At 41.7% G+C, this 25,517-nt stretch overlaps 5 protein-coding genes across 13 annotated transcripts; 2 read left to right on the top strand and 3 right to left on the bottom strand.

The window, feature by feature from the left end:
- Nucleotides 1–42: 42 nt before the first annotated feature.
- On the bottom strand, nucleotides 43–2,508 carry unga (uracil DNA glycosylase a). Its single transcript, XM_020100952.2, has 7 exons — nucleotides 2,372–2,508; nucleotides 1,877–2,098; nucleotides 1,699–1,794; nucleotides 1,361–1,458; nucleotides 896–984; nucleotides 605–783; nucleotides 43–517 (listed from the first exon to the last, which is right to left on the bottom strand). The coding sequence occupies exons 1-7, from the start codon at nucleotides 2,468–2,470 to the stop codon at nucleotides 377–379; spliced, it is 924 nt and encodes a 307-aa protein (XP_019956511.1). The 5' UTR covers nucleotides 2,471–2,508; the 3' UTR covers nucleotides 43–376.
- Nucleotides 2,097–5,460, top strand: alkbh2 (alkB homolog 2, alpha-ketoglutarate dependent dioxygenase). Of its 4 annotated transcripts, none has more exons than XM_020100953.2 (4): nucleotides 2,097–2,271; nucleotides 3,468–3,756; nucleotides 3,832–4,030; nucleotides 4,110–5,460. In XM_020100953.2, the coding sequence occupies exons 2-4, from the start codon at nucleotides 3,477–3,479 to the stop codon at nucleotides 4,417–4,419; spliced, it is 789 nt and encodes a 262-aa protein (XP_019956512.2). In that variant the 5' UTR covers nucleotides 2,097–2,271; nucleotides 3,468–3,476; the 3' UTR covers nucleotides 4,420–5,460. The 4 variants fall into 4 exon arrangements, with proteins under 4 accessions (XP_019956512.2, XP_069379167.1, XP_069379166.1 ...); XM_069523066.1 differs by having other exon boundaries at nucleotides 2,139–2,280; nucleotides 3,428–3,756; XM_069523065.1 differs by lacking the exon at nucleotides 2,097–2,271 and adding an exon at nucleotides 2,435–2,572 and having other exon boundaries at nucleotides 3,428–3,756.
- On the bottom strand, nucleotides 5,454–11,270 carry usp30 (ubiquitin specific peptidase 30). Of its 5 annotated transcripts, none has more exons than XM_020100948.2 (13): nucleotides 11,007–11,270; nucleotides 9,652–9,761; nucleotides 9,386–9,559; nucleotides 9,197–9,297; nucleotides 8,991–9,089; nucleotides 8,710–8,755; nucleotides 8,530–8,624; nucleotides 8,390–8,449; nucleotides 8,191–8,277; nucleotides 7,938–8,018; nucleotides 7,636–7,846; nucleotides 7,430–7,541; nucleotides 5,454–6,721 (listed from the first exon to the last, which is right to left on the bottom strand). In XM_020100948.2, the coding sequence occupies exons 1-13, from the start codon at nucleotides 11,237–11,239 to the stop codon at nucleotides 6,472–6,474; spliced, it is 1,659 nt and encodes a 552-aa protein (XP_019956507.2). In that variant the 5' UTR covers nucleotides 11,240–11,270; the 3' UTR covers nucleotides 5,454–6,471. The 5 variants fall into 5 exon arrangements, with proteins under 5 accessions (XP_019956507.2, XP_019956505.2, XP_019956506.2 ...); XM_020100946.2 differs by having other exon boundaries at nucleotides 11,025–11,269; XM_020100947.2 differs by having other exon boundaries at nucleotides 11,116–11,248.
- Nucleotides 11,271–11,377: 107 nt separating this feature from the next.
- svopa (SV2 related protein a) lies at nucleotides 11,378–19,758 on the top strand. The gene is made up of 16 exons (XM_020100950.2): nucleotides 11,378–12,170; nucleotides 14,043–14,200; nucleotides 14,292–14,377; nucleotides 14,467–14,565; nucleotides 15,156–15,227; nucleotides 15,422–15,546; nucleotides 15,636–15,699; nucleotides 15,869–15,994; nucleotides 16,090–16,218; nucleotides 16,343–16,416; nucleotides 16,562–16,638; nucleotides 17,105–17,209; nucleotides 17,722–17,833; nucleotides 17,912–17,993; nucleotides 18,135–18,224; nucleotides 18,308–19,758. Exons 1-16 carry the CDS (start codon nucleotides 12,136–12,138, stop codon nucleotides 18,524–18,526), a joined length of 1,653 nt encoding a protein of 550 aa, XP_019956509.2. The 5' UTR covers nucleotides 11,378–12,135; the 3' UTR covers nucleotides 18,527–19,758.
- Nucleotides 19,759–20,164: 406 nt separating this feature from the next.
- LOC109638130 (D-amino-acid oxidase) lies at nucleotides 20,165–25,202 on the bottom strand. Of its 2 annotated transcripts, none has more exons than XM_020100951.2 (11): nucleotides 25,073–25,202; nucleotides 23,851–24,046; nucleotides 23,629–23,743; nucleotides 23,219–23,295; nucleotides 22,906–22,971; nucleotides 22,465–22,519; nucleotides 21,844–21,948; nucleotides 21,657–21,739; nucleotides 21,215–21,332; nucleotides 20,759–20,857; nucleotides 20,165–20,679 (listed from the first exon to the last, which is right to left on the bottom strand). In XM_020100951.2, exons 2-11 carry the CDS (start codon nucleotides 24,042–24,044, stop codon nucleotides 20,554–20,556), a joined length of 1,038 nt encoding a protein of 345 aa, XP_019956510.2. In that variant the 5' UTR covers nucleotides 24,045–24,046; nucleotides 25,073–25,202; the 3' UTR covers nucleotides 20,165–20,553. The 2 variants fall into 2 exon arrangements, with proteins under 2 accessions (XP_019956510.2, XP_069379165.1); XM_069523064.1 differs by lacking the exon at nucleotides 25,073–25,202 and adding an exon at nucleotides 24,728–24,853.
- Nucleotides 25,203–25,517: the final 315 nt, after the last annotated feature.

The following is a 25,517-nucleotide window of genomic DNA, read 5'->3' as shown; positions in this document are numbered from 1 at the left end:
AAGTAGAGGATATTAATTATTGTGTACAAGTGACAACACTACTTCCAGTTTTAGAAGAGGTTTAATGGAACCAACTCTTGAGTAAAAGCAAACTTTAATGGCTGAACTAAGAACTCAATAAGTATGCACAAACACATTAACAATGTGGAGACTGACAAACGCAAATGATACAACTCTGTACCACAACAATAACAATAAGGCTTTTAAGAAAAGAAGGTGCTCAGAAAAAACAAACTCTTTCATTGAAAACATTTTTTTTTTGCTGAAACAGGAAATTGTGGAAGCTTATGTATGGGTTAGGGTCTGTAGTTAATGGTAACACATGTTAGAAAAACATACATACATACAAAAGAAAGACATACACATGCATTACAACTTAAAGTGCCGTCCAGTCTATCGGAGTCTTCCCGGATTTCTTCAGCAGCTCGTTGGCCTTTGAGAAATGTTTACACCCGAAGAATCCACGATGAGCAGACAAGGGAGAGGGATGCACGGCCTGCAGCACATGGTGGCGTTTCTGTAACAGTGTAAAAACTTAGATGCTTGAACATAATAAAAAGCTTCTGTGTAAATTGTTTGTAAGAAAAGTAAAGTGTTGACCCACCCTGTTAATAGCAGCTCCCTTCTTGTGAGCGTATGACCCCCACAGCATGAAGACGAGGCCCTCCAGGTTATTGCTGAGCCACTGCACCACAGCGTCAGTGAAAGTCTCCCAGCCCTTGTCTTTGTGGGAGTTGGCCTGATGCGCTTGGACGGTCAACACAGCGTTGAGCAACAACACACCTGAAGTTTGAGGTCACAGAGGGAAAAAAGATGGCAGCTCTGTCAATCAATGACAGCTCTCTTGTTGTGTAACTGTGTAAACATTAAAGCTGCTATTGTTTTTTTTAACTACCTTGTTGGGCCCATCCAGTAAGATCTCCGTGTCTCGGGTGCTGGAAGCCGTCAATGTCTGTAATCAGTTCTTTATACATGTTCTCCAAACTGCAAATGACAAATTTAACAAAAATGACTAAAGCCTTTTTCAGACATGAAAAACATATGAAGAACGGATAAGGACATGTCATAAATTGTAGTGTGTATATCATGTTTTTGTTTGAAGCAATTGACACCAGCGTTGACCCTCTCAATAGCCTCTCAAATCTCATTATCTTTCCAAGTTACCATCTTTGTCTGCATCCTATACACGTGTTGTACCTCTTTCTCCTCCTACATATAAATCCGTCTGAGATGTTTATATTATTTGAGTTAAGTTTTGTATCTGTCTCTTGTTAGAAACGCCACTAAATTTGACTACTGTACTCTCACTCGGACATTACTTATGACCTATGTACTGAGAGAGACTGAGGAGGCTTCTCACCTGGGTGGAGGAGAAACTGGTCTCTTGACACTAAAGCACAGTCCGTGGGCTTGGTTTGGACCATGATATGGATCCTGGCCAAGAATCACCACCTTGACCTGGAGTGAGAGACAGAGATTTTAAATTCATTTTTCCATAAAATATAGAAATGAACATAAGCCTATGGATACCTCAGTAGTTATGAGCTGATATATATATATTCATACTAATATACTTTCTTTGATTATTGTTGATGATTTGCTTTGGCCTTGGAAGTTATATGATGAGTCACGTAGGCCTTATTTATAAAACTGACCAGAATAAAGTGTTTCATACTAAAATGTCAGGGTTTCACTCACATCTCGGATGCCACACATCTGAGTCCAGGTGAAGACCTGATCAGCGGGTGGGAACACAGTGTGACGTTTCCTCTCCCCGGAGACAAAGTCCATCAGCTGTGACAGAGATAAGAGATGTCAACTATCGAGAACCACAGGGAGCAACAGTGTGCAGCAGTGTGGAGACTCCATTACTCACTTGCTTGAAGTACGCTTTTCCAAACTCTGCGGAGAGTTCCTCTTTCCAGCTCTCCCCGAAACCAGTAAGCGTGTAGGCCGAGGAGAGTCTCTCCAGCGCGGCTCTCTTGTTGCGGGCGATCCGCTCCTGCTGCGCCGGAGACAGGGGCTTCTGAGCGGAGGAGGCTGCAGCAGCAGGAGGACTGGGTGGGTCTGAGTCCACCTCCGAGGCTTTGCGCTTCCTCTGCATAGTTTGAATGTGTTGGATAAAACACAGAGGAGGTGAGGGCGGCTTTAGAAACCGTCCAAAGCGGAGGAAACACATCGTCACGCGGACGAAGCCTCACTGTTTGCAACGAGTGGTTGTGAACGCGGCCTGGATGACGCTGATCGCGTCGCGGGAAACTAAACACTGCAGTAAATTAGGTTAGCTTAAAAAGTGAACATGGTCATGGTTTAACTGTGCCAACGTGGCGCGTGTTATCATGTTAGCTACAGAATCAGAAGCGTCACTCACCGCGTCTGTAGCTTCCTCCTCGGTTTCATTTAAATCCTTAGAAATCCGCTTTTTGGAGACGGGCGAAAAAAAAGAATGAATCGTTTTCTGTCCAATCATCTTGTTGAGACGCAGTAAAATAATGGACGTCACTAGAGGCTAATTAATCAAAACAAACGGCTGCAGGCTCCTCTGGAAAAAACTCTCTTCACTGACCGGGAGGTACGTAGTTCGCGCCAACAGTGAGTGACGTCATTAGGATTATGATAATGAGCAGGGCTCTGTTCAAGACCAACTGCTGTGAAACATGTTCTCCACTGTTTGAGGTACTCAGCATGAAGAGAACTGTACGACAACCACGGTGGTTTCACGGTTATATAGATGTAGTGAATGTGTTCGAGTCTCTGTGGTTGAGTCTGTTTTGTAGAATAGGTTTGTATTGGTTCCTGCCTCTTACCTACACACGTTTTAATGCGTTATTCAGTCTCATGATGTTGAATTGAAACTTTGTTCATAACATTGAGCTCAAGGACAATGTGATGGGTATTTTCTGGATTCCATATAGATAGATACGAAATAACACCAATCAAGATATATCAAAAGAGTTCAACCGACTGATTGATAAAGAAAACAGTTAATTGTGCTGGGTAGCTGGGTAGATTGTTAACATTTTTAAAGAATATACATGAGGCATTTATGCAATACACTTTACAGGTGATATATGCACTTAACTCAGACTTAGACTTATCAAGATGGATGATATATCTCCACTTCCTCCCACTACACAGAAACAAAGCCATTTTATCCAAGATTCGATACCACCATATTGCCCATTTGGAGTTTTCGCAGTAGTGATGGTGGATGGAGCCATGGACATTGAACATATTTAATTGGGTGCATGTCCTGTCAACTAACGTGGAGATGGCTGGGTCACCAGGTGGTGATCGAGAGGCTTGGGGTGAAGTCATATTGTCCATCTTTATATACAGTCTATGACTCCAACCAACAGAGAATATGCTCTTATCACATTTAATCTGAAATCTGTGTTAATGTTTGATTCTTCTTTACATCTTCCAGATCTCGAAAAGTAAAATTAAGCTCCTCAGACGGAAAACAGGTTCCTACAATGGATACGTTTGTGACTCAGACACAGAATAAACGCTCCTGCACCTGTGATGCCGTAACAAGAAGAAGTCCAAGGAAGAAGATCAAACTGTTGGAAGCTGCGAGGGTGAAGGATGAGGAAGATGAAGATGAAGATGCAGCTTTAGCAGAGTTCTCTCATCCTGTTCCATGGCAGAAAATAGAGGCAGAGGGACTAGACTGTGATTATGCTTTACTGTTCTCCAGAGAGGAAGCAGACCAGCTGTTTAAACAGTTGGAGGAGGAGGTGGAGTACTCAACAGGTACAACATCAACCCCTCTTTTTTTGTAATATTGTTGAAGCTGCTGTTGAGCAGTTGTGGTTGTTTCTTTTCAAGGGGAAGAAGCAAAGGTCCACGTGTTTGGAAAGCTGTACAATATACCCAGAAAGCAGGCGACATACGGAGATGCAGGTGTAACCTACACTTATTCTGGGGTGAAACGTTCAGCCTGTCCTTGGACTCCAACCTTGGAATCCATCCGGGACGCTGTCACTAAAACAACAGGACAGACGTTTAACTTTGTCTTGGTAAACAGGTGAGAAATGACTGAACACAAGTTGCAAAGGTCACAGTTTGCTGCATCACCCTGATGAAAGTGCTCCTCTCTCCACCAGGTACAAAGACGGGCAGGATCACATGGGTGAGCATCGGGACGATGAAAAGGAGCTGGACCCATTTTGTCCCATTGCCTCTGTCTCTCTGGGAGCAGCACGAGACTTCATCTTCAGGCACAGAGACACTCGAGGAAAACAGAGCTGCCGGCAGATAGAACCCGTGAAGCTGGAGCTCGCTCCCGGGAGCCTGCTCCTTATGAACCCACCCACCAACACTTTCTGGTACCACAGCCTTCCTGTGCGTAAGAGGGTCCTACTGCCTCGCATCAACCTCACTTTCAGACGCATCGTACTGGACAGCAAGAAATGAGAAGGAGCCATGGTGGGGGCAAGGCCCTCACTGGTCAATACTGCCTGAGGATATAGACAATATCACAGATCTAAAATTTGTTTCTCATTGTAGTGGCTGAAGCTGAGCCATTAAATGGCAGCGCACAGTGAAGGTGAGGATGCTCAGCTGGGACTCTGTGAATCTTTGGTCAAATTTCTGTCTCATTCAAGTTCCAACTCAAACTTCTTCAGTAACTATCATCGTTGATTAGAGCAGGCAGGCTTTATTTTGACAGAGCAGTCAACCAATGGTGCCCTGATTTTAGATTAGGCCTTTAACATGTGTGGTGGTAGAAGGAAAGATGTTGACTATCCCAAATATAGGCTCATATTGATCAGACTCAGAAATTTAAATGTGATTACAGTGAAGTGACAGTACTCTGATATGACCCCGGATCTAATTTCAACAAGTTTGTGAGAATCGCAGTTCATTTTTGAGTCAGTGTACTCGTCTTGTCCAGAGCTTTAAACCCCATCTTATATAAGATTATTACCTCTGCCTTGGAAGTTATGTTTTCACCCCAGTCCTTTTGTTTGTAAGCAAGATTATGCAAAAATATAATAACCTGGATGGATAACCTGAAACTGGAAGGAAGAAGAAATAACCTTTGGTGAAAATGCAAATGAGCCAGGATTTTTTTACACTTTCTTTAACATTGAAGGAGATGGAGGTTTTTCATGCATCTTGATGGAAAAACAAAGGAACATTTTCGGAAACTAATGTGTGTGAAATTTGGTGCAGCTTGATTGAATATAAGGGGAGTGTTGGGCCTTGGTGAAGCTTTGTGCTGTGTCCTAGTTATTATCTGTGTCTGCCTTTGTTACGTTCACTCTGTGAAATGATGTATTTATTTTTCTTTTGAAAACTACTGCTCGTTTGTTTCTTCGGTGCATATTCAGTCGGTTTAAAGAAAATTCTTCGACTTGGAAGAGAGTCAGTGTTGTGTTCAATGACACTTCAGAAAATGTGGTGCTTGATTCTAGGCTGACAGATGCTTAAATAAATCTAGAATGCACATTAGCTTTGTTTTTTAATACCTGAAAACAATCACCTTCAAAGATCATACACAGATACACACAATCCCACATGAATATACATTTGTGCAAATCGCAAACATTACCAGGAGCTTCCCACTAGGCTGTTTTTCTTACTGATTGGTTGGAGCAAACAAGGCAGTCATCAATTATGCAGAATTTAAAAATATTCAGAATTACTTGCCCAAAACACCTGCAGTTTTCTTCTGGCTGTCTCAACCACAAGCAGATTATGAATTTGTTAAAGACGATGTCAAACAGCTCGGGTACACCATGCTTTCACTAAGAGATCTTATGTTATGTTCACATCAGCTGCAGCAGACATGGTTTCAGTGTTAAAAAATCCTGCGCAATAAAGACAACATGGCACTTTAACCTCAACTGTGCAGCTCTGCAAAACAGGACAGTGTAAGGATTACTGGAAACAAAAAATATCAAATTCAATATCTCATGATCTATTTCAGACAATGTTCACTGCTGAGAATGATTAAGCAGATTAGATTAGACAATGGAGAACCAGAGTTAAAGAATTTGACCAATTTGTCTTTTTTAGAGTATGTAACAAGTAGCATCATCTCCATAGAGTCCTGATGAGTTACCTCTGTTGAGCTGCATCAACACCTCTGACAGCCTCAGCCAAAATAACACAGGACTCTTACCATAGAATCCACAATATTGTCAAGTGTTGTCAAGTTTTTTTGTACCAGCCACATTGACAGAAACAGTTACACGTGTCAAATATCCAGCAGGTCCGTCCTCATTCGGATTTAGAGCATCCTACTTTCAGAGCAGATGGCAAAATGTCCGTTCATGGAATTCATGTCAGAAAACATCATAGAGTGATCTTCAACATGTTGCTGTGATCCAGGAAGTAAAAAAGCTGTTTCTACAACTCCATGATTCCTTTCCTCTCTGCTCTCTGAGTCATAATCTGCCCGTCGATAACAACGTTTAACTGGCACATACACCTGTGACAGTTTGACTGGAGTACGTCCAGTTACTCAGAGCGCAGAGCGAGGTCCAGCCTTCGCACTCTCTCGTAGAAGAGCATGTAAGCGTTGGATGACAGCACCTCGTGCAGGCTGGCTTTTCGCACCGAGTCGTCCGACACCCAGAGCCACTGGGAGCTGAGGGGCGAGGAGCTGTGATGCGAGGAAGGGCTGCGTCGGTACGTGACGAAATGTCCTGAGTGCATGTCACCGTGGTGAACCAGCACGGCCACGAGCTGGAAAAGGTATTCTGTAGAACTGGAGGAAGAGACAGTGTGGTCACAAACATACACAGACTGGTGATAAATTGAAGTAAAATAGTAAAGTGTTGCGCCAAGATAGAGCCAGCAGTTGACTTCATGGGACTGTGAAGGCCACAACACGTGAACCGCATTTAAACCATTCAGTCTTCTCCTGTGCCACATTTGATGTGTTGAATCATACACGTGTTGTTCTTGATTAATTATACTTTTGCATATCAGGATTCTTTCATGGTCTGAGAACTTCTGGCTGAGAGTTGAAGAGAGTGTTGGGGAAAGAGGTAAAAAGACCCAGTGCACATAGTAGCAAGCTGTTGGGAAAGATGTTGTTCAGTTCCTCTTGTTCATTTGTTGTGACATGGTATCACAGAATACAGCCCTGGCCTTTATTTGTATTAATCTGGTTCTTCAGTTCAGATCAGACACATGACACAACATTGTGCTATGCTGAATGAAAAATAATTATGGATTATTCAGAACTGGTTTGGCACATTCTCTAACAAAATTATAATCTGAAGCCACAAAGAACACTAACATAAAAGTCCAGTCTTTCTGAAAAATCCCTTGAACAGACGGATGAAGGCAGCATCGGTCCTCACTGCACGTCTCAAAAAGGCTTTTGATCACCTCCACAACACTTAATAACCTGATATGTGTGAGTTCCTTCTATTGTTGCACCGTGATCATTTGCTTTCGTCGAGGTTACCTGTAGTCATACATGAGGCCGAGTTGTGGGTTCACACCAGGAGAGTGAAGAAATAAAGATGAACAGGTTCCATTGGAAAAAGATTTGTTGTTGTTGTTATGATGTTCTGCATCTGGAAATCAAAAGACAATAAACATACGATGTATTACAAAAACAAACGTGATATGAAGTAGAATGATATTACAGAGCCGACAAATTCAACATACCTGTGCCATTGAGGGTGACATCATCTGTATTTTCTGCTTTCTTGGGCTTTGGTGCACATGTGAGCCGCTTGGTTCTCTGCATGGGAACGTTGTGTTTGTAGCGGTCCATCGATAGATACTCTGTGAACTGCACATGCTCCTGTCTTTTGATGGGGGTTCCTTCACTGGACCATGTCAGTCTTTGTAAATGGATGCAGAGGCACTGGGGGAGCTGGAGGGGGGAGGAAAACATCAGACACAGACACGTTTGCAAAAATAACAAAATATAAATACATAAATAAATATTGTGAAGTGACAGTTACCTTTCCCAATTTTAGCTGTTTAACGAATGTTGTTCTCTGACTTTCCAGAACTTGTCCGTTTGCTGTGGACTCTCGTTGAAGCTGAGGACAAATGATCCAAAACCGAAATTAAACAAAATCCTCAATAAAAACGTCGTTAAACCATTAACATGCTAAATAAACCAGTCACATGAATTTAAATGCACATACCACAATATTCCTGTCTTTGGTTTTCAGTGAATTACTTATTCAATTGACACTGTGGTTAATGTACCTTTGTGCAGTTTTCACACTCCACTTCTTTGATGGTTTCTGAGGAGATGAAATGCTGAAGACACTGATCTAGAGAGATAGGTCGACCCTGAGGACAAACACAGATCGAATTATGACAATCAGAGCAACAACAAAAGCAGAGTGAGAAGTGATAGTATAACAACATTTAATATGCATGTGTTTCTGAGGTCTTTGCTCACCCACTGAGGTAAAGGAATGGACAGGGAGAGACTCTCAAAGGAGTCATACCGCACTGGACTCTGTAAAAACGAAGGTAAAAAGTCAAATAACACAAACTAACGTGTTATTCACTTTACTGGCTAAAAACAAACACTCTTACTTGTTGCTCACAGCGCTTGCATGACATGTTGCTCGTTAACCGGCCATGAAAAGGATGATGGGACTTCCAAGGACTTGGTATTGGATGGAGTGGGGCTGCAAAACAAGAAATTAAAACAGTTAATATTATTATCATGTTTAGTTTGATAGGCTATTATAAAGAATTGCTTTATTGTCTTACCTCGACTTCTGCAGGTCATAGAATTGTCATCTTGATCAGGGAGACTCTGGTATGAAATGAAGACGTACACACAGAACAGTTAGGAGGGCTGTACCTCATTTGTTACAACTCTCTAACACTGTCTATGGTTCACATTAAGAGACAGAGAGACATAAGATGCAGATTTAGTGTTAAGATTATGTAAATATCCACCTCGATACCACACATGTACGATAAAGAAATATGGGAGATATGTGACACGTGTGCGGTTTTGGGGGTAAAGTCAGGAGATGATAACTTGCCTCGAGGGACTGCATGTCGAACAAGTGAGTGACTTTGGGTTGACGATCCCGTTCCTCCTCCAGAGAAGATGTGAGGACATGAAAAAGTTCATGTGCGTCCTTGGGGGAATAAAGCAACACAAACAGAGAAGATGTTAATAAGCACTGCTTCATATATTGTACACAGAAATGTAAACATAATACAACTGAACAGCATAATGACCGACCTGCTCTTCAAATGAACTAATGTGCCAGCGGTACAGTCTGAGAACATCCAGGAGGCTTCCGGCATCGAGTACGTCCTCCCCTGGTTCATCACAGGACAGAGCTGTTGGTGCACAAATGTCAAAAATATGAAAGAACACCGGGTGTCCACTCCTCTCTAAAGATTCATCTGACAGACTGCTTTTACATACCTTTGAGTAGCTGAAGCAGCGTGTTAGACAGCTGGTTGTCTTTGCACGGCTGGATCATAGGCGAACCGGAAAACTTCTCCAGCCACCGGACGAAAGACGGACATGCTGCCAAACCCTGAAGCAAAGAGTTGAGGAAGCAGGTGTTGCTCAAGTTCAACAGACCAGGAACCATACCTGAAAGAAAACACAAGTCATTGTAAGTTACTGCTTCACAACCACTGTTATAAAGCTGATCTTTTCATTTAGGAAGGCAAACCAAATCTCACCTTTCTTTCTCTTCTTTCTCTCTGTTATTGGGCCCCACAAAACATAGACTCCAGCCGCAATCGCAGCAGCTATTCCACCGATGACACCCCAGTTTTTAATCATCTTGTTTCTGAAAAAATTATATACAGACAAAATCACAAATTGAGTTTTACAACATGTCTGTGATTTGTCATCTACATTATTAGTTTAGTATGTATGTATGTGGAGAGTCTCAGTCATCCAGGTCAGGTTATAGCCAGGTGCTTATAACAGGTGAACTGGACTTAGTGGAGTTTCACTTCTCATCCAAGAGGCTTGTTCAGTTCTAACTGACTGCAGGGAGTCCCAGGTATTTAACTTGTAGGGTCATTAGAAGTTGTTCTTTACTCAACAAATGACAAAGGAGCATTTACAATAATGAGCTATAAAAATGAAACTAACTTCATCAACTGATTTAGGGGTGGGCTGTGGTCAAGCAGGAGCAGGTTGAAGGAATGATCTCATCTCCCTCATGGCCTGTGCTGAAGTGTCATTGGGCAAGATACCAAAACCAAATAGCCCCTGATGTCTGTGCAGGTTTCATGAGAGTGATGTTTGAGTGAGAACGGGCAGCACATAGATGCACTGTGTGAATGTGGTGAGTGGTAAAACTGAACTCTAAAGTGCACTGAGTGGTCATCAAGACTAGTAAAGTACTATATAAATAGAAACGACTTAACATTCAATCAACATAACAAGTATTGTGCATCTATGTCATTTGCATGTGCAGAATATTGTTATATGGAGTTGGTCGGTAGTTTTGGACGATTGGTTTGAATTGTTAGGAAACCCATGTGGGTCAAAACCACTGTTTTCTTCTTCTATGTTTTTATTGAATGCAGTGAAAACACGGAATAACAACACGTGACTTGAAGCTAACTAAATGAATTAATGACTCGTCATCCAATTAGTTTATCTGCGGAGAAACAAAAGCCTTTGACAGAACAACACGACCTAGTGGCCAGGTTAGGAAAACATGAACTGGTCTGTTGATCATGTGTGATCAACAGACCAGATACGTGATCATATCCCCCCCCCCCCCCCCCGAAAAAAAAATAAAACACCCACACCCACTCACACCACCCCCTTCCAACAGCTGAGTGGCCATGAAGCACCGTGTTAGCATCAGGTTAGCTTACCCACCACACCGAGGTCAGGCTGCCCTCAGTCAACTACGTCGCTTCCATTGATAACTATTCAAGCTGCCATCTTGACAAACAGGAAACACAGATCGTAGCCACGTTTCACCGTGAGCAGGTTTACCGACAGTTCGCGTTAAACCAGACAGTCCCCGTGTGTGTGTGTGTGTGTGTGTGTGTCTGTCTGCGCATGTTACACTTTAGCTCCAACGCACTGTGACGTCGCGACCCGCCTGCTCCTCCTGCCCCGGTCAGAGCACCGGCTAAGCTCCGGTAGTGGTTGTTTGCCAGATGGAGAGATTTTACCTGACGACGGGTCCAGAGCCAAGAAACTCCCCGACGAGCTTATCAGAGGATTCAGGTCTGCAGCGCAACATCCTGCTCTCATGGCGGAACTGTGGCCCGCCGCGGTTTGTTTCAGCACGGACATGCGGAAGAGGCGGGGGCGGATGTGTTCACAGAAAACACTCCGACATCCAAGTGTGTGTCGTATCCAGACTGAACGGTTGATGCGCACTGTTGATCTGAAACAGTATAACAGAAAAAACACATAATGTGTTAATATAATGAAAATGATATGTGTGTGTTTACATGTAAACAGTACTATATCAATTTAAACCGAAAATAGACACGGGAGACATTGTGAAAAAAAACATATAAGTGTGTATTCAGCCAGTCATTGTAAAACATTTAAGCAGAAAATAGACACAGGGGATATTGTGAAAATAGATTTATAGATGTATCAGTCACTGTAAAATATTTGGCATAATTTATAATGAAAAGAAAGAGAAAAGGGAAGTGAGCAAGGACTTCGGTCAAACCAGCAGGAAACGAAACAAATCTTTCTTGCTATTTTATAAAAGTGAATTTTTAGTGACATGAAAATTGTTTCATCAATGATTTTATTTAAGAGCCCATTGTGGTAAAGTCCCATCACTGACTGTTTGTGTGTGTGTGTGTTTGTGTCTATCTATAGTTATGAGGGCCAATTTTGTTTCAGTACCATCAATGAGAGAACATTCTGGGGGTTAAGCCTTGGTTTTAGGGTTAGGGACAGAACTGTGTGTGTGTGTGTGTGTGTGTGTGTGTTGATGGATCATGTGTGGACCACGGATCCTCGCCAGCTCATCATCCTGATCCACGCTCTCTCGCTCTCGCCGCGTCGGTCTCGTGCTGTGCCGCGCTGCGCACGGCGGCCTCTGATTGGCTGATCGGGGCGGACACCGTAGCAGGTCTGTCGCTCTCCTCGGTGCTGAAATCGCAGCTCGTCGTGATCATGTAAACGGCGATGAGGCCAAACGGAGCGTCAAGACAACACACAGCAACATGGACGATGATCTGTTCCAACTGAGACAGCTGCCGTGAGTATCACACGCCTCAGCCTGCGCGTCGATGCCTTCGTCTGTTCTGTCTGTTGTTGTTCCTTCTGTTCTCAGCGTGTTTGTCCGACGCGACGCCCTCTGTCAGCCTCGCGTCGTGTTTGTCCCTTCAGCTCAAACAGCCTGACATTCCCCAGAAGCACCAGTCCCATCATCACAACGTGTATCCACTCATATGACCTGAGACATGTTCTCAGCCTGAGGAAATATAAGCAGAATCAAACCTGGCATGTTCCTTGTGGTGCAGTTTATTTACAATCCTGGCGTTTCCCCTCAGGAGACCATTAATTCTCAGGAAGCTGCTTTATTGTGATTTTTGCCTGATAACTTTTCCATCCTAACTTGTAATTGTGTTTGCTGTCATGTCAGTGCAGATAACATGATCTATTCCCAACCCTGCTGCACACACATTCAGTTCAAGGTGGGCCCATGCAAGTCTACTCAACATTGCTCAGTAGTTTCTCATCTCAACGATGATTTCTAATCACCACGAAGAATAATAAGGGGATGATGGCAATGATTTTCAAAAAGGTTTCAAAATTGTTTATCATTTAAATGTCTAAAATGCTATAAAGAAAATGAATGTTGATACATAAAGGGTTTTTTTTTTACTATGTAGCTGGATATTTATACATTCACTTCTTCAGATTTTTGTCTCAAGAGCTTGATAGTGAAAGTGAGAGTAGTTTACAGTAAAAGAGATTTAACCAGACATGTTATAAACTCATCTGCCAGGCAAGGCTGTTTTATTTATACAGCACATTTCATACACAGAGGTTGATTCAAGGTGTTTTACAAGGACATTAGAAACAACAAAGAGACAAAATTAAAATGAATCAATTCAAAATCAAAAATCAAACAAAATAAGAATGATTAAAAACAGCAGAATAAAAGGAGTAAAGAGATTGAAAGAGGTAAAAGAAAGAACAATCCATATAAAATTATAGATAAGTTGAAGGAGTAAACAAATGAAACAGGATAGAATACAGCCATGCTATACAGATAAAATAGTTTATTGAAAGGTTTTGTTTTCAGTCTAGATTTTAAATAAAATATTTCTGCAGCACCATTACTTCCCATAGCACGTGGGCAGTGTTATGTAATTACAGTGTTCAGACATCACTGCCTCTCCTCAAGTTCTCGTACAGACTTTCATCCTGTAGAAACGAACCATTATCTACATGTGGGAGAAGATTACACCTTCTGTCTGTAGCAAACATGCAATTCTCTGGGTAATTAGCTGTTACAAGGTTAGCAGAGGAGAGCATGCAGTGCTGTCAGTTGGCCTAACATGGTTTACCCATGGGATGACATTGACACCCATTCATAAACTCACTGCCAGAAAAATCTCACATCACCTAGGCAACAGCCTCCGACTCTCAGTTTTACTCAACTGGAAGGCACCAGACCTCTGAAACTCCTCAGTCAAACTGTAGCTATGTTCATCCTCACGCCCTCTAGGGAGTAATTAATGGGGCAGATAGAGAGAGAGTATCCCACCAATAATCAAAACTGGCCCGTACAACCCTCCCATGATCATAACATCATTCTGAATGAAAATTTATGACCATTATGAAACATGATAAAGTGGTTGGTTTTCTTGATTCAATTTATTTCGTAGCACAAACAAAGAATAACTTTTTTTCATGGCAATTTTATTGTAGCTACTTTGGCTGTGAATGTAGCTATCATCTTGCAAGTTTAACCCATAAATAGAAATAATCAAGCTATTACTTATTAGTAAGAAATTATAATTTAGAATTTCTCCAGAGCATTTGACCTCAACCTCTTCCCAATGTTCAACCCCATGTTACTCTCTTGTCCATGTTTGATTTTTCGTCTGTTTGTTTGCAGTGTCATCCGTTTCCGTCGCACAGGTGAGAGCACACGCTCCGAGGACGATGGCGACAATAAAGAGCAGGTTATCAGGATCGCAGAGCAGACTGATCTGGAGTCTGTGGCTCTTGCAGATGGAGCTCCAGTACCTCGGGAGTTCGCCAATCCGACTGATGGTGCAGTAGAGCACAGTTCCACTTTATCTCAGACAACTTATTTACTCCTTTAGACTCACACATTAGACTCACGCATGTCTCCTTCCTCCAGACACATTCATGGTAGAAGATGCTGTGGAGGCCATCGGCTTTGGGACGTTTCAGTGGAAACTCTCCATCCTCACTGGTCTCGCCTGGGTAAGCCCTGCTGTGTTGTTAAAAGAACATACAATGAATTGTCTGCGAGGATTATTTAGTTATATATTTATTATTGTTTGTTTGTTTAGATGGCAGATGCCATGGAGATGATGATCCTCAGCATCTTAGCCCCACAACTCCACTGTGAGTGGAGACTGCCCAGCCTGGAGGTGGCGCTGCTGACATCGGTAATGGCTCTCTGATGTTGTAAAGTGCTCTTGCCTGCAGTGCCATGTGACTGCCCTGCTACTTATTGATTAAGTGCTTTGGGATTGGTTAGAAATAAGTGCCTGTATTGAGCAGTGATGACCATGTGGCAGCAGACCAATGGTTATTTAAAGCCTTTAGAAATGTTTTGCAAAGCCATATTTACTTTTAGTATAATATCAAACAACATGAGAGCAGATGAACTATACAGATAACAGAAAAGGCCTTTTCTAACCAAATCCATGACTGAGACATTCAACCTTGAACCTTTTCACCAGAAGATATTTGAATGAAAATTTCCCATTCAGCAAACTTTAGTGGATCACACCAAAACAAAAAGCTACAGTTCTGTTTGCAGTATGAAAATATTATGACAGGCTTTGCAATTCAATTCCTGTTCATTATCCATCTATACCTAACATCCACCTTCCTTTTTTATTAAACATATTTTCTATGACATTGCTCTTATTCCAGAGCTAGCCCGTTCAATGTACAGTTGACCCTGTGTTTAAAACTTGGATCTTGAAATGTTTTAGACCAATTCCATGATCATTTCTTTTCATTGCTGCAGGCCGTATTTATCGGGATGATGATCAGTTCTTCTTTGTGGGGAAACATATCCGACAAATACGGCAGAAAAACAGTAAGTTCTAATAACTTACTATTTGTCATAGAGTTGACATCTGTTTCCTTTAGGACAAACTTCAATCTGGCTTTGTCACTGTGAGAAGTTTAGCTTTTGTGTTTCTGAGAGAAAGTGATGTAGACATGTGAACCTTGCCAGATCACCACAGTTTATCAGGCAGCTTGGTTTGTTTTCTTTACGTGCACACGCAGGGTCTGAAGATGAGTGTGTTGTGGACAATGTTCTACGGCCTGATGAGTGCATTTGCACCTACTTACGGTTGGATCCTTGTCATCCGAGCGCTGGTAGGCTTTGGCATCGGAGGAGCCCCACAGTCGTGAGTAACTTCACTTTATCTCTCTAATCTGATACATCAGATGAATGATTTTAAGTTTGGATTAACAGCAGAGTGTTTCTCCTTATCAGGGTGACACTGTACGCTGAATTTCTGCCTATGAAGTCTAGAGCCACGTGCATCTTACTGATTGAGGTACGGCACACACAACTATCATCAGCTCACCATAGTGTTAATGGCGTCCAGGAAACATGCAGCTGTAACTGCACTGCACTGAAATTCTCTGTAACCAGCATTTTTGTCCATTTTTGACACTAGATCAATTTTTCTTTTGCAACTTGTGCTTCCTGCGGTTGCTTTGCAGATATTTTGGGCGCTGGGCACTGTGTTTGAGGTCCTCTTGGCGATCCTGGTGATGCCCACTCTGGGCTGGCGCTGGCTGCTCGGCCTCTCCACCATTCCTCTCTTCATCTTTGCGATCCTGTCTTTTGTGAGTACGGTGTGATCAGTCTAAAACATAAAAGCACAGCAGATTACAGGTCCTTCAACTGACGTGCCTGTTTTTTGGGGGTGTGGTGGGATCAGTGGCTACCTGAGAGCGCTCGATACGACGTGCTGACAGGAAACCAGGAAAAAGCTCTGGCCACGCTGAAGCGCATCGCCACAGAGAACGGAGCACCGATGCCCCTGGGAAAGCTAATTGCTGACAGACAGGTGCAGTTTGTCTCTGCAGACCGCACGTCCTCTTATTTTATAATTCAGACATTATGGTGTGTCAGTAATTATGTGTTAATCTTTGAATTCAAGTTATTTCATGTGTCGTTTTTTTTTTATCCAGGAGGATCGTGGGAAGATTCAAGACTTATTTTCCTCTCACTTCCGCTGGACCACAGTTCTGCTGTGGTTTATTTGGTAAATGGAATAACAGAAAATGGCATGAAGTCATTATCTTCATTCACTGGTTTCCTTTTTTTTCTTAATCTCCAAAAGTGTACATTCTAGTACAGTAGACATCACTCTGTGAATTTTCATTGTTTCATTGTCTCTCTCTCCTCAGGTTTGCCAATGCCTTCTCTTACTATGGACTGGTGCTTCTGACCACAGAGCTGTTTCAGGAAGGAGGCGCATGTGGAAGTGAGTCACACACACACACAAACACACTGTTGTGTCTCCATAATTTCAGAGGAGATTAAATTGATTTACATTGATTTCCTGGAGATTCTAATCTTACAATAGATGCTACTTACCAACCGTAACCCTAAAATTAACCTTAAAAGACACACACACACACACACACACACAGTTTAAATAATTGTGTTACTTAAAACCTTTACATTTACTAACACAGAATTTGGGACAAATAAACATCAAATAAATCATCCTTTAAGAAATCAGTGGAAATACAATATTGAAGGCATTTTGACATGCAGCTGATCACATCAACAACAGCTGACAGGGACAGTTAATGGAACTGTGCTATCTTTAATGTTTTCAGTTCCGCCTGCACTGCTGCTGATGGGACAAATGCATGCTGTGAGGTTCATGTGCTGGTGTTGTCGTGCGGCCATGTGTTTGAGTTTGGTTTTGTGCCTCCCTCTAGTGTCCAAAGGTAATAAGATGGAGCTCCGATGCAACTTGGAGTGTAAATATCTGAACTCCGATGACTATAAAGATCTACTGTGGACGACGCTGTCTGAATTCCCAGGTAAATGTTACTCTTCAAAATATATCCAGTAAATTTTTTATTAAATAATGTGTTTGGTGGCTGTTTTTTTTTTACTGTACAGTAATTACAGTGATAATATGGAATTAAATTCTTGATAGGTGCACTTATGTATCACTGTTTTACAACACTGTTTTACTATTTTTATACTGTTTTTGACCCTAAGAAATGTTTTTTCTTTAATAATATACCTGTTACTGCATTATTTCATACTTCTTTAGATGTACTGAGACAATTAAAAAGAAAGATGATGCTAATATAAGAAAAATATATATAACAATACACATTAATGTGGATAGGTCTTTCTGACAGAGAACACACAATCATATCTGGTGGCTTCCATGTCGGTGTACCGAGGGCTTGGGGGCATATCGAAGCCACATATTAACAAAACACAACATTAATCACTTACATAAATTAAAGGTAAAAATTGTTTTTACATTTGGTAAAAATTAAAGTAAGGTAAGTTAACTGATTGTGTTTGTGTTGTGTAGGACTGCTGGTGACACTGTGGGCTATCGATCGACTGGGACGGAGGAAGACGATGGCGTTGTGCTTCCTCGTCTTCTCTCTGTGCATCATTCCACTCTATGGTTGTGTTGGGAGGTAACGTGGGCTCTGCTTTATAAAACATTTGATTCATTCTGGACTCTACTCTGATTTGTATTGGTTGGTCTCTTGCAGGGTATCCATGACAGTGTTGATATTCATCGCCAGAGCCTTTATTGCAGGAGGATTCCAGGCTGCTTATGTGTACACTCCAGAGGTTAGAGGTCCAATACGTGTGCAGTTTCTTTGCTTTATTGCGTAAAATACAACAATTATTGGATATCGATGCATAGCTGAGTAAATAGAGCCAGGACCTGAGTAAGGCTCCCTCCTCAGTGGTTTTTTTGTTACTCTGCAGGTTTACCCAACAGCAACCAGGGCTTTAGGCCTGGGAACAAGCAGTGGAATGGCCAGAGTCGGTGCCCTCATCACTCCCTTTGTTGCACAGGTAACACCCAGCTCCCATGTTCTACTTTTAGTACAGAACAGAATGAGGAAGAGTAAAGATGCCTGTTTGTCCTCATCCTGCAGGTGATGCTGGAGTCCTCCGTGTACCTGGCTCTCTCAGTGTACTGCTGCTGCTGCCTCGTTGCTGCCGTCGCCTCCTGTGCACTGCCGATTGAGACCACAGGCCGCGGCCTGCAGGAGTCCAGCCACCGTGAGTGGGGCCAGGAGATGATGGGCAGGGCCTCCTCCTCCTCCCACAACTCAGAGGGAAACCCCAACTCAAGCTCTGGCTCCCAGGGCTGAGGACGTCCCGGCCGGAGCTGTGACCGAATGGTGACCGCAGAGGAGAAAAGAGGCAAGGAGGGGTGAGGGAACTAAACAAGCTCTCCGAGTCCATCTCCAGTGTCACCCCATGATCCTACGAGTCAGGCAGCACAATATTTTTACATGTCACTGTACTAATAGTCTTCAACCGCCATTGCTGTCACAATCTCACCACTGTATGACTGCACACAGGGTGACTGGGAAGACCAGATGACCTGAACAAGTGCAAAAACAAATGGTGGAGACAATGGGAGGTTAGAGCAGAGTAACTGAATCTTGCTTTTCTAATGTACGAGAAGCACAGGGGAATACAGAGGGTGTCAGGAGCTAGCTTCAAATCTTTTTCTCAAAGACCCTTAAAAGTACCTATTCAGTTTGTGGTTGAGAGACCTTGTCTTAACTGTGAAAAGGCTGCTTCTATCTGCAATACTGGATATAAATGCTTAGATAGGAGAGAATTATCTTGTGAACACAAGTCACAAACTCGGCTTTATCAAAAGTTTATCGTTGGATTGAAAAACAGTTCCACCAACAAATCAGGAGATGATTAGATTAAATTAAAGTTACTTAAGATTCACAAGTTCGAGGACGTACAGTAGAGTAAGTCACTGACAGTACAGAATCCTTTTTACACTCCTGTGATGAATATGTTCTTTGCTTGAGTCAGTGTTATTTCACTCTTTAACGTGGATGATATTTGTTTGCTGCTGAAGAAATTAGGAAAAGGCCGTGATGACTGTAGTTATTATCCTGGTAATAACCAAAAGTCTTCATCGTTATGTGGCCATTTATTTACAGCAAGTGGACAAATCTCCAACAGAGCAAAATAACATCCCTGACATCATTCAGCCGACAGCATTTCATAACAGTAGCACAAATGAAACGAGTCTGCAGGTCCTAAACATTACGTAAGTCAACATTAAAGTATTAAGCAATTGGAATCAGAGTATTTAAACATCCCAAAGATTCCTCAGCTCTAGTTAAAATAGAGGAGAAATTGGTGTTACGATCAATAAACTGTACACATTGACCTTAACAACCATCTACCAGGATGTTACTTTCTGTCTTTCTGTATATATTGTATTAATATCTGGTTTAGTTGTTGTCTTTGCTTTTGTTTGTGACAAAGGATGATGTGGAGACGGATTGTTCCCAGTCTGATTCTACCAGTATCACACTGATCAACGTTTTGTTAAAAAAGAAAAAAGAAAGGATATTAACTGGCACAGTAAAGCTGAGCCAGTGTTTGAGATAGAGAGCTGCAGTAAATGTCTGTGTGCACAGATTCATGTCAACACACTGAGTGTAAATGTGTATGACACCATAGTAAATAATCTTTGTAAAAGTGCAGTGTTATCATGTTGTTCTTTAACATTACACATCATTTAGCTATATGCAAAGCGACTTCCAAAAAGTGCAATCAGCCATGGGGGTACAAACTCAAAACAGCAAGAATCATGTAAGTACATTAACTGCAAATTACTACAAGTAAGTGCAACATATTAGTTCAACTGGACTAAGACCATCTTCTTAGCCAAGGTAGAAGATGTGTAGCCTCTTCTGTCCTGATGTCAATGGGGAGCTTGTTTCACCATTTCAGAGAGTCAACAGTCATGATTTTATTTTTATCACCATTTTAATATCTTTAAAATCTAGTGATTTTATACTTTAGAATCATTATCAGTAGGTTTCTCTACTATTGTCTGTATTTACATTTTCATAAGCACTTTGTATCAGTTTTTTTTAATTGCTCAGACTTCATAGATAGACGCACAATTTTACTACATGTGCATGAGCCATCTCTTAATTAATACTGGATGAGAACACCAATAGTAGTGTGTCTTTTTTCACATTCACATTATATTGCTTTAAGTTATTACACCAAAGATAAATCATTCGGAACATCTGTTGGATTTCGATGTTGGGGTAGACAACATCTGGGTAAAGGCACTGATGTGTGATGGGTGTATCTTTTATTCCTTTTTTCATTACTCTGGGACACAAGATTACAAGCGAGCTTTTAGACCTTGGCCTTTTTGTTCCACGATCTGACCGAAGAGCCTCGCTGCCTCCTGGGCACAGCCTCTGTGAATGGTGAGTCCAAAACCTCCATGGCCATAGTTGTGTATCACCTGAGAGAGAGCCACAGTGTTTAAGAGCTTCATGTGATCATATTCCTGTGTTGAGTCCTGATCAACAGTTGTGGTTTACCTCTATTGTCCTAGCACCAGCCTGTACGTTCTCCCTCTCCAGTCGGACTTTACTGCGAACAGGCCTGAGGCCGGACCAGTCCTCCACTATCCTGGCATGCTGCGGTTACACCACAACAACATACAGTATAAGCTCTCTAACATGTGAACCTTTAACATGTGTTGAAAGAATTTAGTTATTATCTCAAAAACCGAAATGGCACTTTTTACTAAAATGTTTAATAGAACAATCATTTAAAATTTATAAACTGAAAATTTTTAAATTTGGAGTGTCTGATTCAGATTCTCTGGACATTTTCCAGAACATTTCCTGACAGTCCTGCAGTAAAATGTTACAAATATGATCGGCGTGAGCACATTTGAGAACACGGCAGGAATGTTCACAGCGAACGAATAAGTGAGTTGATGATGTGTATAACACGGATTAAAAACTGCAAAACTTCTGACATCGCCTCACCTTGAGACTGGGCTCGAGCCGGCAAGCATCTTCCCAGATTTTCTTATGGTCAGCAGAGTTGTTATTTTCACTCCAGTTTCCTAACTGGAAAACCCCACCGACAGTCACAAGACGACTCCTGCAGACACAGACACTCTTTGGGGTTTTTTCTGGTCATTACCATAAAGATGTGTGACAGCATGCATCACGATAGTAACAGGACAACGGTCCGACCTCTGCAACCACCGCTGGAATGAATGTGTTAAATAATATACACTGTAATTTAGCCAAATTTCACATGGGGCAAAGTTGAAATAGACTAAAACTGCAAAGCAATGAGCATTATGTTTAAGCCACTGAAACTTCCCAAGAAAAATCCAGTATTGGCAGCCAAGCCTATGGAAACTGTTGGAAACATGAATGTCTGCTGCTTGCGGTCAGTACGTTGTCACGAGCATTGTACCCTGGAATGATGTACGGTGAATTGTAGACTCCCGCCTTGAAGTTGTGGGTCAGAATCCAATGTTTTAACCACGGAGCGTCCACCTGAAACCAAAGGGAACAACACGGTTCATCTGATATTTCCCCTCTGCCTTTATAGTTGGCTATAAAAACTATAAACAAGACACTTGATTGCTGTTCACTCTCACCTTCACTATCTGACCACGGCCTGGTTTCAGGTCCAGGTCAGGCTGCAGCGCTCCTGATCTCATGCCAGTGCAGTTTATGATAACGTCTGCCCCAGTTTCTGCCAACTAACGAAGATACGAGAGAACAATTTGACAAGAGATAACATTGAGTGACTGCTGTAAACTTTATCAGCATTCCTGCGGGTTTCCAGCTAAATTAATTAAGACTTTAAGACGTGTTTGAGATCATAAGGAATAAAAGTTAAGACCAATTTCCAGTGTGACAGATATGAAGTAATATCCTATTCCCAGAATGACTTACAGTATATCTGTTAATATCTGTATCATTGCAAAGAACTCCAATACATGAGGGCAATACAAACTATGCAGAAACATTTCTTTTTAAAAGCAAAAGAAAAAGAATCATTTTAAAACACAAAGGAAGTTACATGAATAAATAAATGTTAACATAACTGGGTCTTACCTAAATATATTTAGTACATAATACTTCACATATTTACGACTTTATAAGGACTTAAATGATTGAATTTAACTTTTTTAGACTTTCTAAAACCCAGTGGAAACCGTATTTAATGAAAAATACTGTAGATGTAGGTATAATATTGAAAAGCAGTCACTAACCTCCTTGAAGGACTCAATTTCTCTCTGGTAAAATTTGACCCCCCGTTTTTGCAACCTGAAAATAACAAAAACTTTATTTGGAGCATTGGACAATGTACTTCTGAAAAATACACTTTTTGAGTAAAGAACCAGTTCTCCTCAAGATAAAAAGACATCTGGCAGATTAGTGTATAGTATATGTCCATGTGCACTATCATGCATTAAATGTGTAAGATAAGACTTTGTTAGTCTCGAATGGTACACCAAGAATTTGTAATAAAATCAATACGACGTTTGTAAAACCAGCAGTCAGTTGTTTGCTTTTATCTTTTTATTGGGTAATAAATGTTACTGCAAACAGGCGCCACATGAAGATGACCAGAGTTCACTTCAGAGTTGTTAAATTAAGTTAAAAGAAAATGCCGACACAACAAACACTTCAGAAATACGCTAATTACTCACCAGTCCATGAGCCAAGGTAAATATGTTTTACCTTCCACCATGAGAGCAGTGTTAAACCACCCAAACCTGGAAATATCACAACACACAAATAAAAAGATGAAAAGTCACAAACACAAAATGATCCATACTTGTACTTACTTATCCATTACCCATACAAATGTAAATATTTGTATCTTTTATTGGGAAGCATGGGATCTACACTTAGTAGAATTATGTTTTAAACCCCAGTAATGTGCTAGATATTAGTTGGATATTTACATTCAAACATTTGAAGACTGTGAGATGGGTAATAGGGTGGCCGACGAGAACCTACTTGTATCCAGGGAACATCTGAAGCTCTCGTTCTGTGAGCTGTCTGAAGCCCAGGACAATATCTTTGAAGGAGGGATCCTGCAATTCAAGAACACATCACTTATTATGACAGCACTCAGGATGCAGAAGCCCAGATAACCCCTGAATGGTAGCATGAACCCAACCCTCAGCTCTGCTGGTGTTTTCAGTCCACTGCAGGACACAATGCTTTGTGCAGCTGAAGTTCTACTAACAGCTGAACACTAGAAAGTGTTAATGTCAGATGTTGCATATGACAGATATTGATAGACGTATGAATGAGTCTTTGAAGTGACATTGTCGTATGTCATTTTTTAAATCTTTGTTATTAGTTGTAAAATGTTTTGTGAATAAGGTCATCTCTGTGAAGTAAACAAACCAAGTACTACTCACTGGGGCAGCTTCGGTGCAGAGGTTGTAGCCAGACTGAAGGAATATACCCATATTTACAGACTCTGATGAGCTGAGGCAGCTCAGCAAGTAGTCAAATGTCTCTTTATTCCATTTCCTGAGGGTCAGGACAAATACGCCGTTAAAGTGATGCTTAATTTTTGTGGCCTAAATTAAAGAGAAATTCAAAGGCAGCTCAAAGATGCTGGAAGACAATGCACTCACGTCTCCTGGACGTTGCCCTTATCGTACAGGTAGGGCTGCCAGAAGCCAGCGGCTCCATCACTAGTGGTCAGTGGAGTGAAACGGTCTGCATACACCTCGATGGTCAGCGGGGAAACGCTTGAGTGATACCGCTCATAGATGCTCTGAGCTGTTGATAGACCAATGACCCCGGCTCCGATCACTGCCACCCGCATGTCTGCGTTAACACAACACACCTACATGTAAAGTGACTGCAGGAGGATATCCCAGTCTTAATCATCACAGTATCACAGATACACCAGATAAGATAGTATTAGATGAAACATTTTCTTCCATAAACAGTGTATTGGGTGATTTTTATTAGAGGGGTATTGATTAGAGTGGGAAGAAGACACAAGAAGTCACAAACAACCAACCAGGGACTATAACAGAAATGTGGGCGTGTTGATCACATTGATGAAAGTAAAGTTAAATTAACTATCTCAGACCATTTGCAGGGTTGACTGATTCAGGCACAAACAACACTGCATAACCTTCAAATGACTTTGCAGAGCTTCAGTTCTGTGCCTAAACATTAACTATAGGAGAGCAGTTACAGTGTCATACAACAGATAAGGCATGATGAAGGCAGTCTATGTCAACTTTATGCTAACTGATTTTTTTGAGGACATGACTATCAGAATCCTAATTATACTGTTTTGTCTTCTGATAGACCAGATTAGATATTATGAGACAAAACATTGTCTTATATGATAAAACACTAGAGTTGAAATAAATAAATAAGAAGATAAGTGGAAAGGCGAGTTTGGTTTCACCAAAACAAAGAGCAAACCCAACCAATTAGTCCCTGAAACAGAAATGTTAACGTGTTTATGACGTGAATGAAAAAATACATCACCATCATCAAACCTGCTGGACAACTATCTCACAGTGGTTTTAGGTTTGGCAGCATCCTGCAATAACAACTTTGTATAACTTTAACAATCTGAAGAGCTTGAGTTCAACTCGTAAACATGAACGATATGACGACAGGATGTTAGAGGAGAGCTGCGGATTATGTAACGGCGGCAGCATGTCTGAAAAAAGTTCATCTCAGTCCAGCGAATCACCGCCTCACAGATCGCTGAGCTGGAAAACTTCTGACTCTGTGGAAGTGCTGCATGAAAACACAGATCAGACGCAGACGCTTCACGGATCAGCGGCTCTAAAGTGGATCTGTGTAAGTAAAGAGTTGAGACTTTACCTCCAGAGTCGCGTTCAGGTGCACGAGCTGTTGAAGTCTGCCACAGAAACAACTGAGCGCTGCAGGGACGAGGGGCGGAGCCACACAGGCACGGTTCACCAGCAGCTGTCAAGTTGTGGTCGCCATGACAGCCCCCCCCCCCCCCCCCCCCAAGGTTAATGACCAGGTCATTAACCTTGCCTTCCCCATGTTAGTGGATGGGATATGGTGCGAAAATAAACAGTTAATGTACCTGTCAGATAACGTTTCCTTAAAGATGCTTCCTGTCATTTTAGGTAGTTATTATCACACTGATAAAAGTGCTCAGTATCCTGGTAAATTAGGTTTTAATTAGTTATTTGATGCTATAAAAACTGGGTTAAACATCAAGACTGAACCGTGATTGGTCGAGCGCATGTATCGTGTGACCTCGCTACCGATGACAGTGTGGCTATATTGGCTTCAT

The sequence above is a fragment of the Paralichthys olivaceus genome, chromosome 4 (genome assembly GCF_024713975.1).
Source record: "Paralichthys olivaceus isolate ysfri-2021 chromosome 4, ASM2471397v2, whole genome shotgun sequence".
NCBI lineage: Eukaryota > Metazoa > Chordata > Actinopteri > Pleuronectiformes > Paralichthyidae > Paralichthys > Paralichthys olivaceus.
The sequence above is the reverse complement of the archived record's forward strand: the minus strand, read 5'-3'. Positions and strand labels throughout refer to the sequence as shown.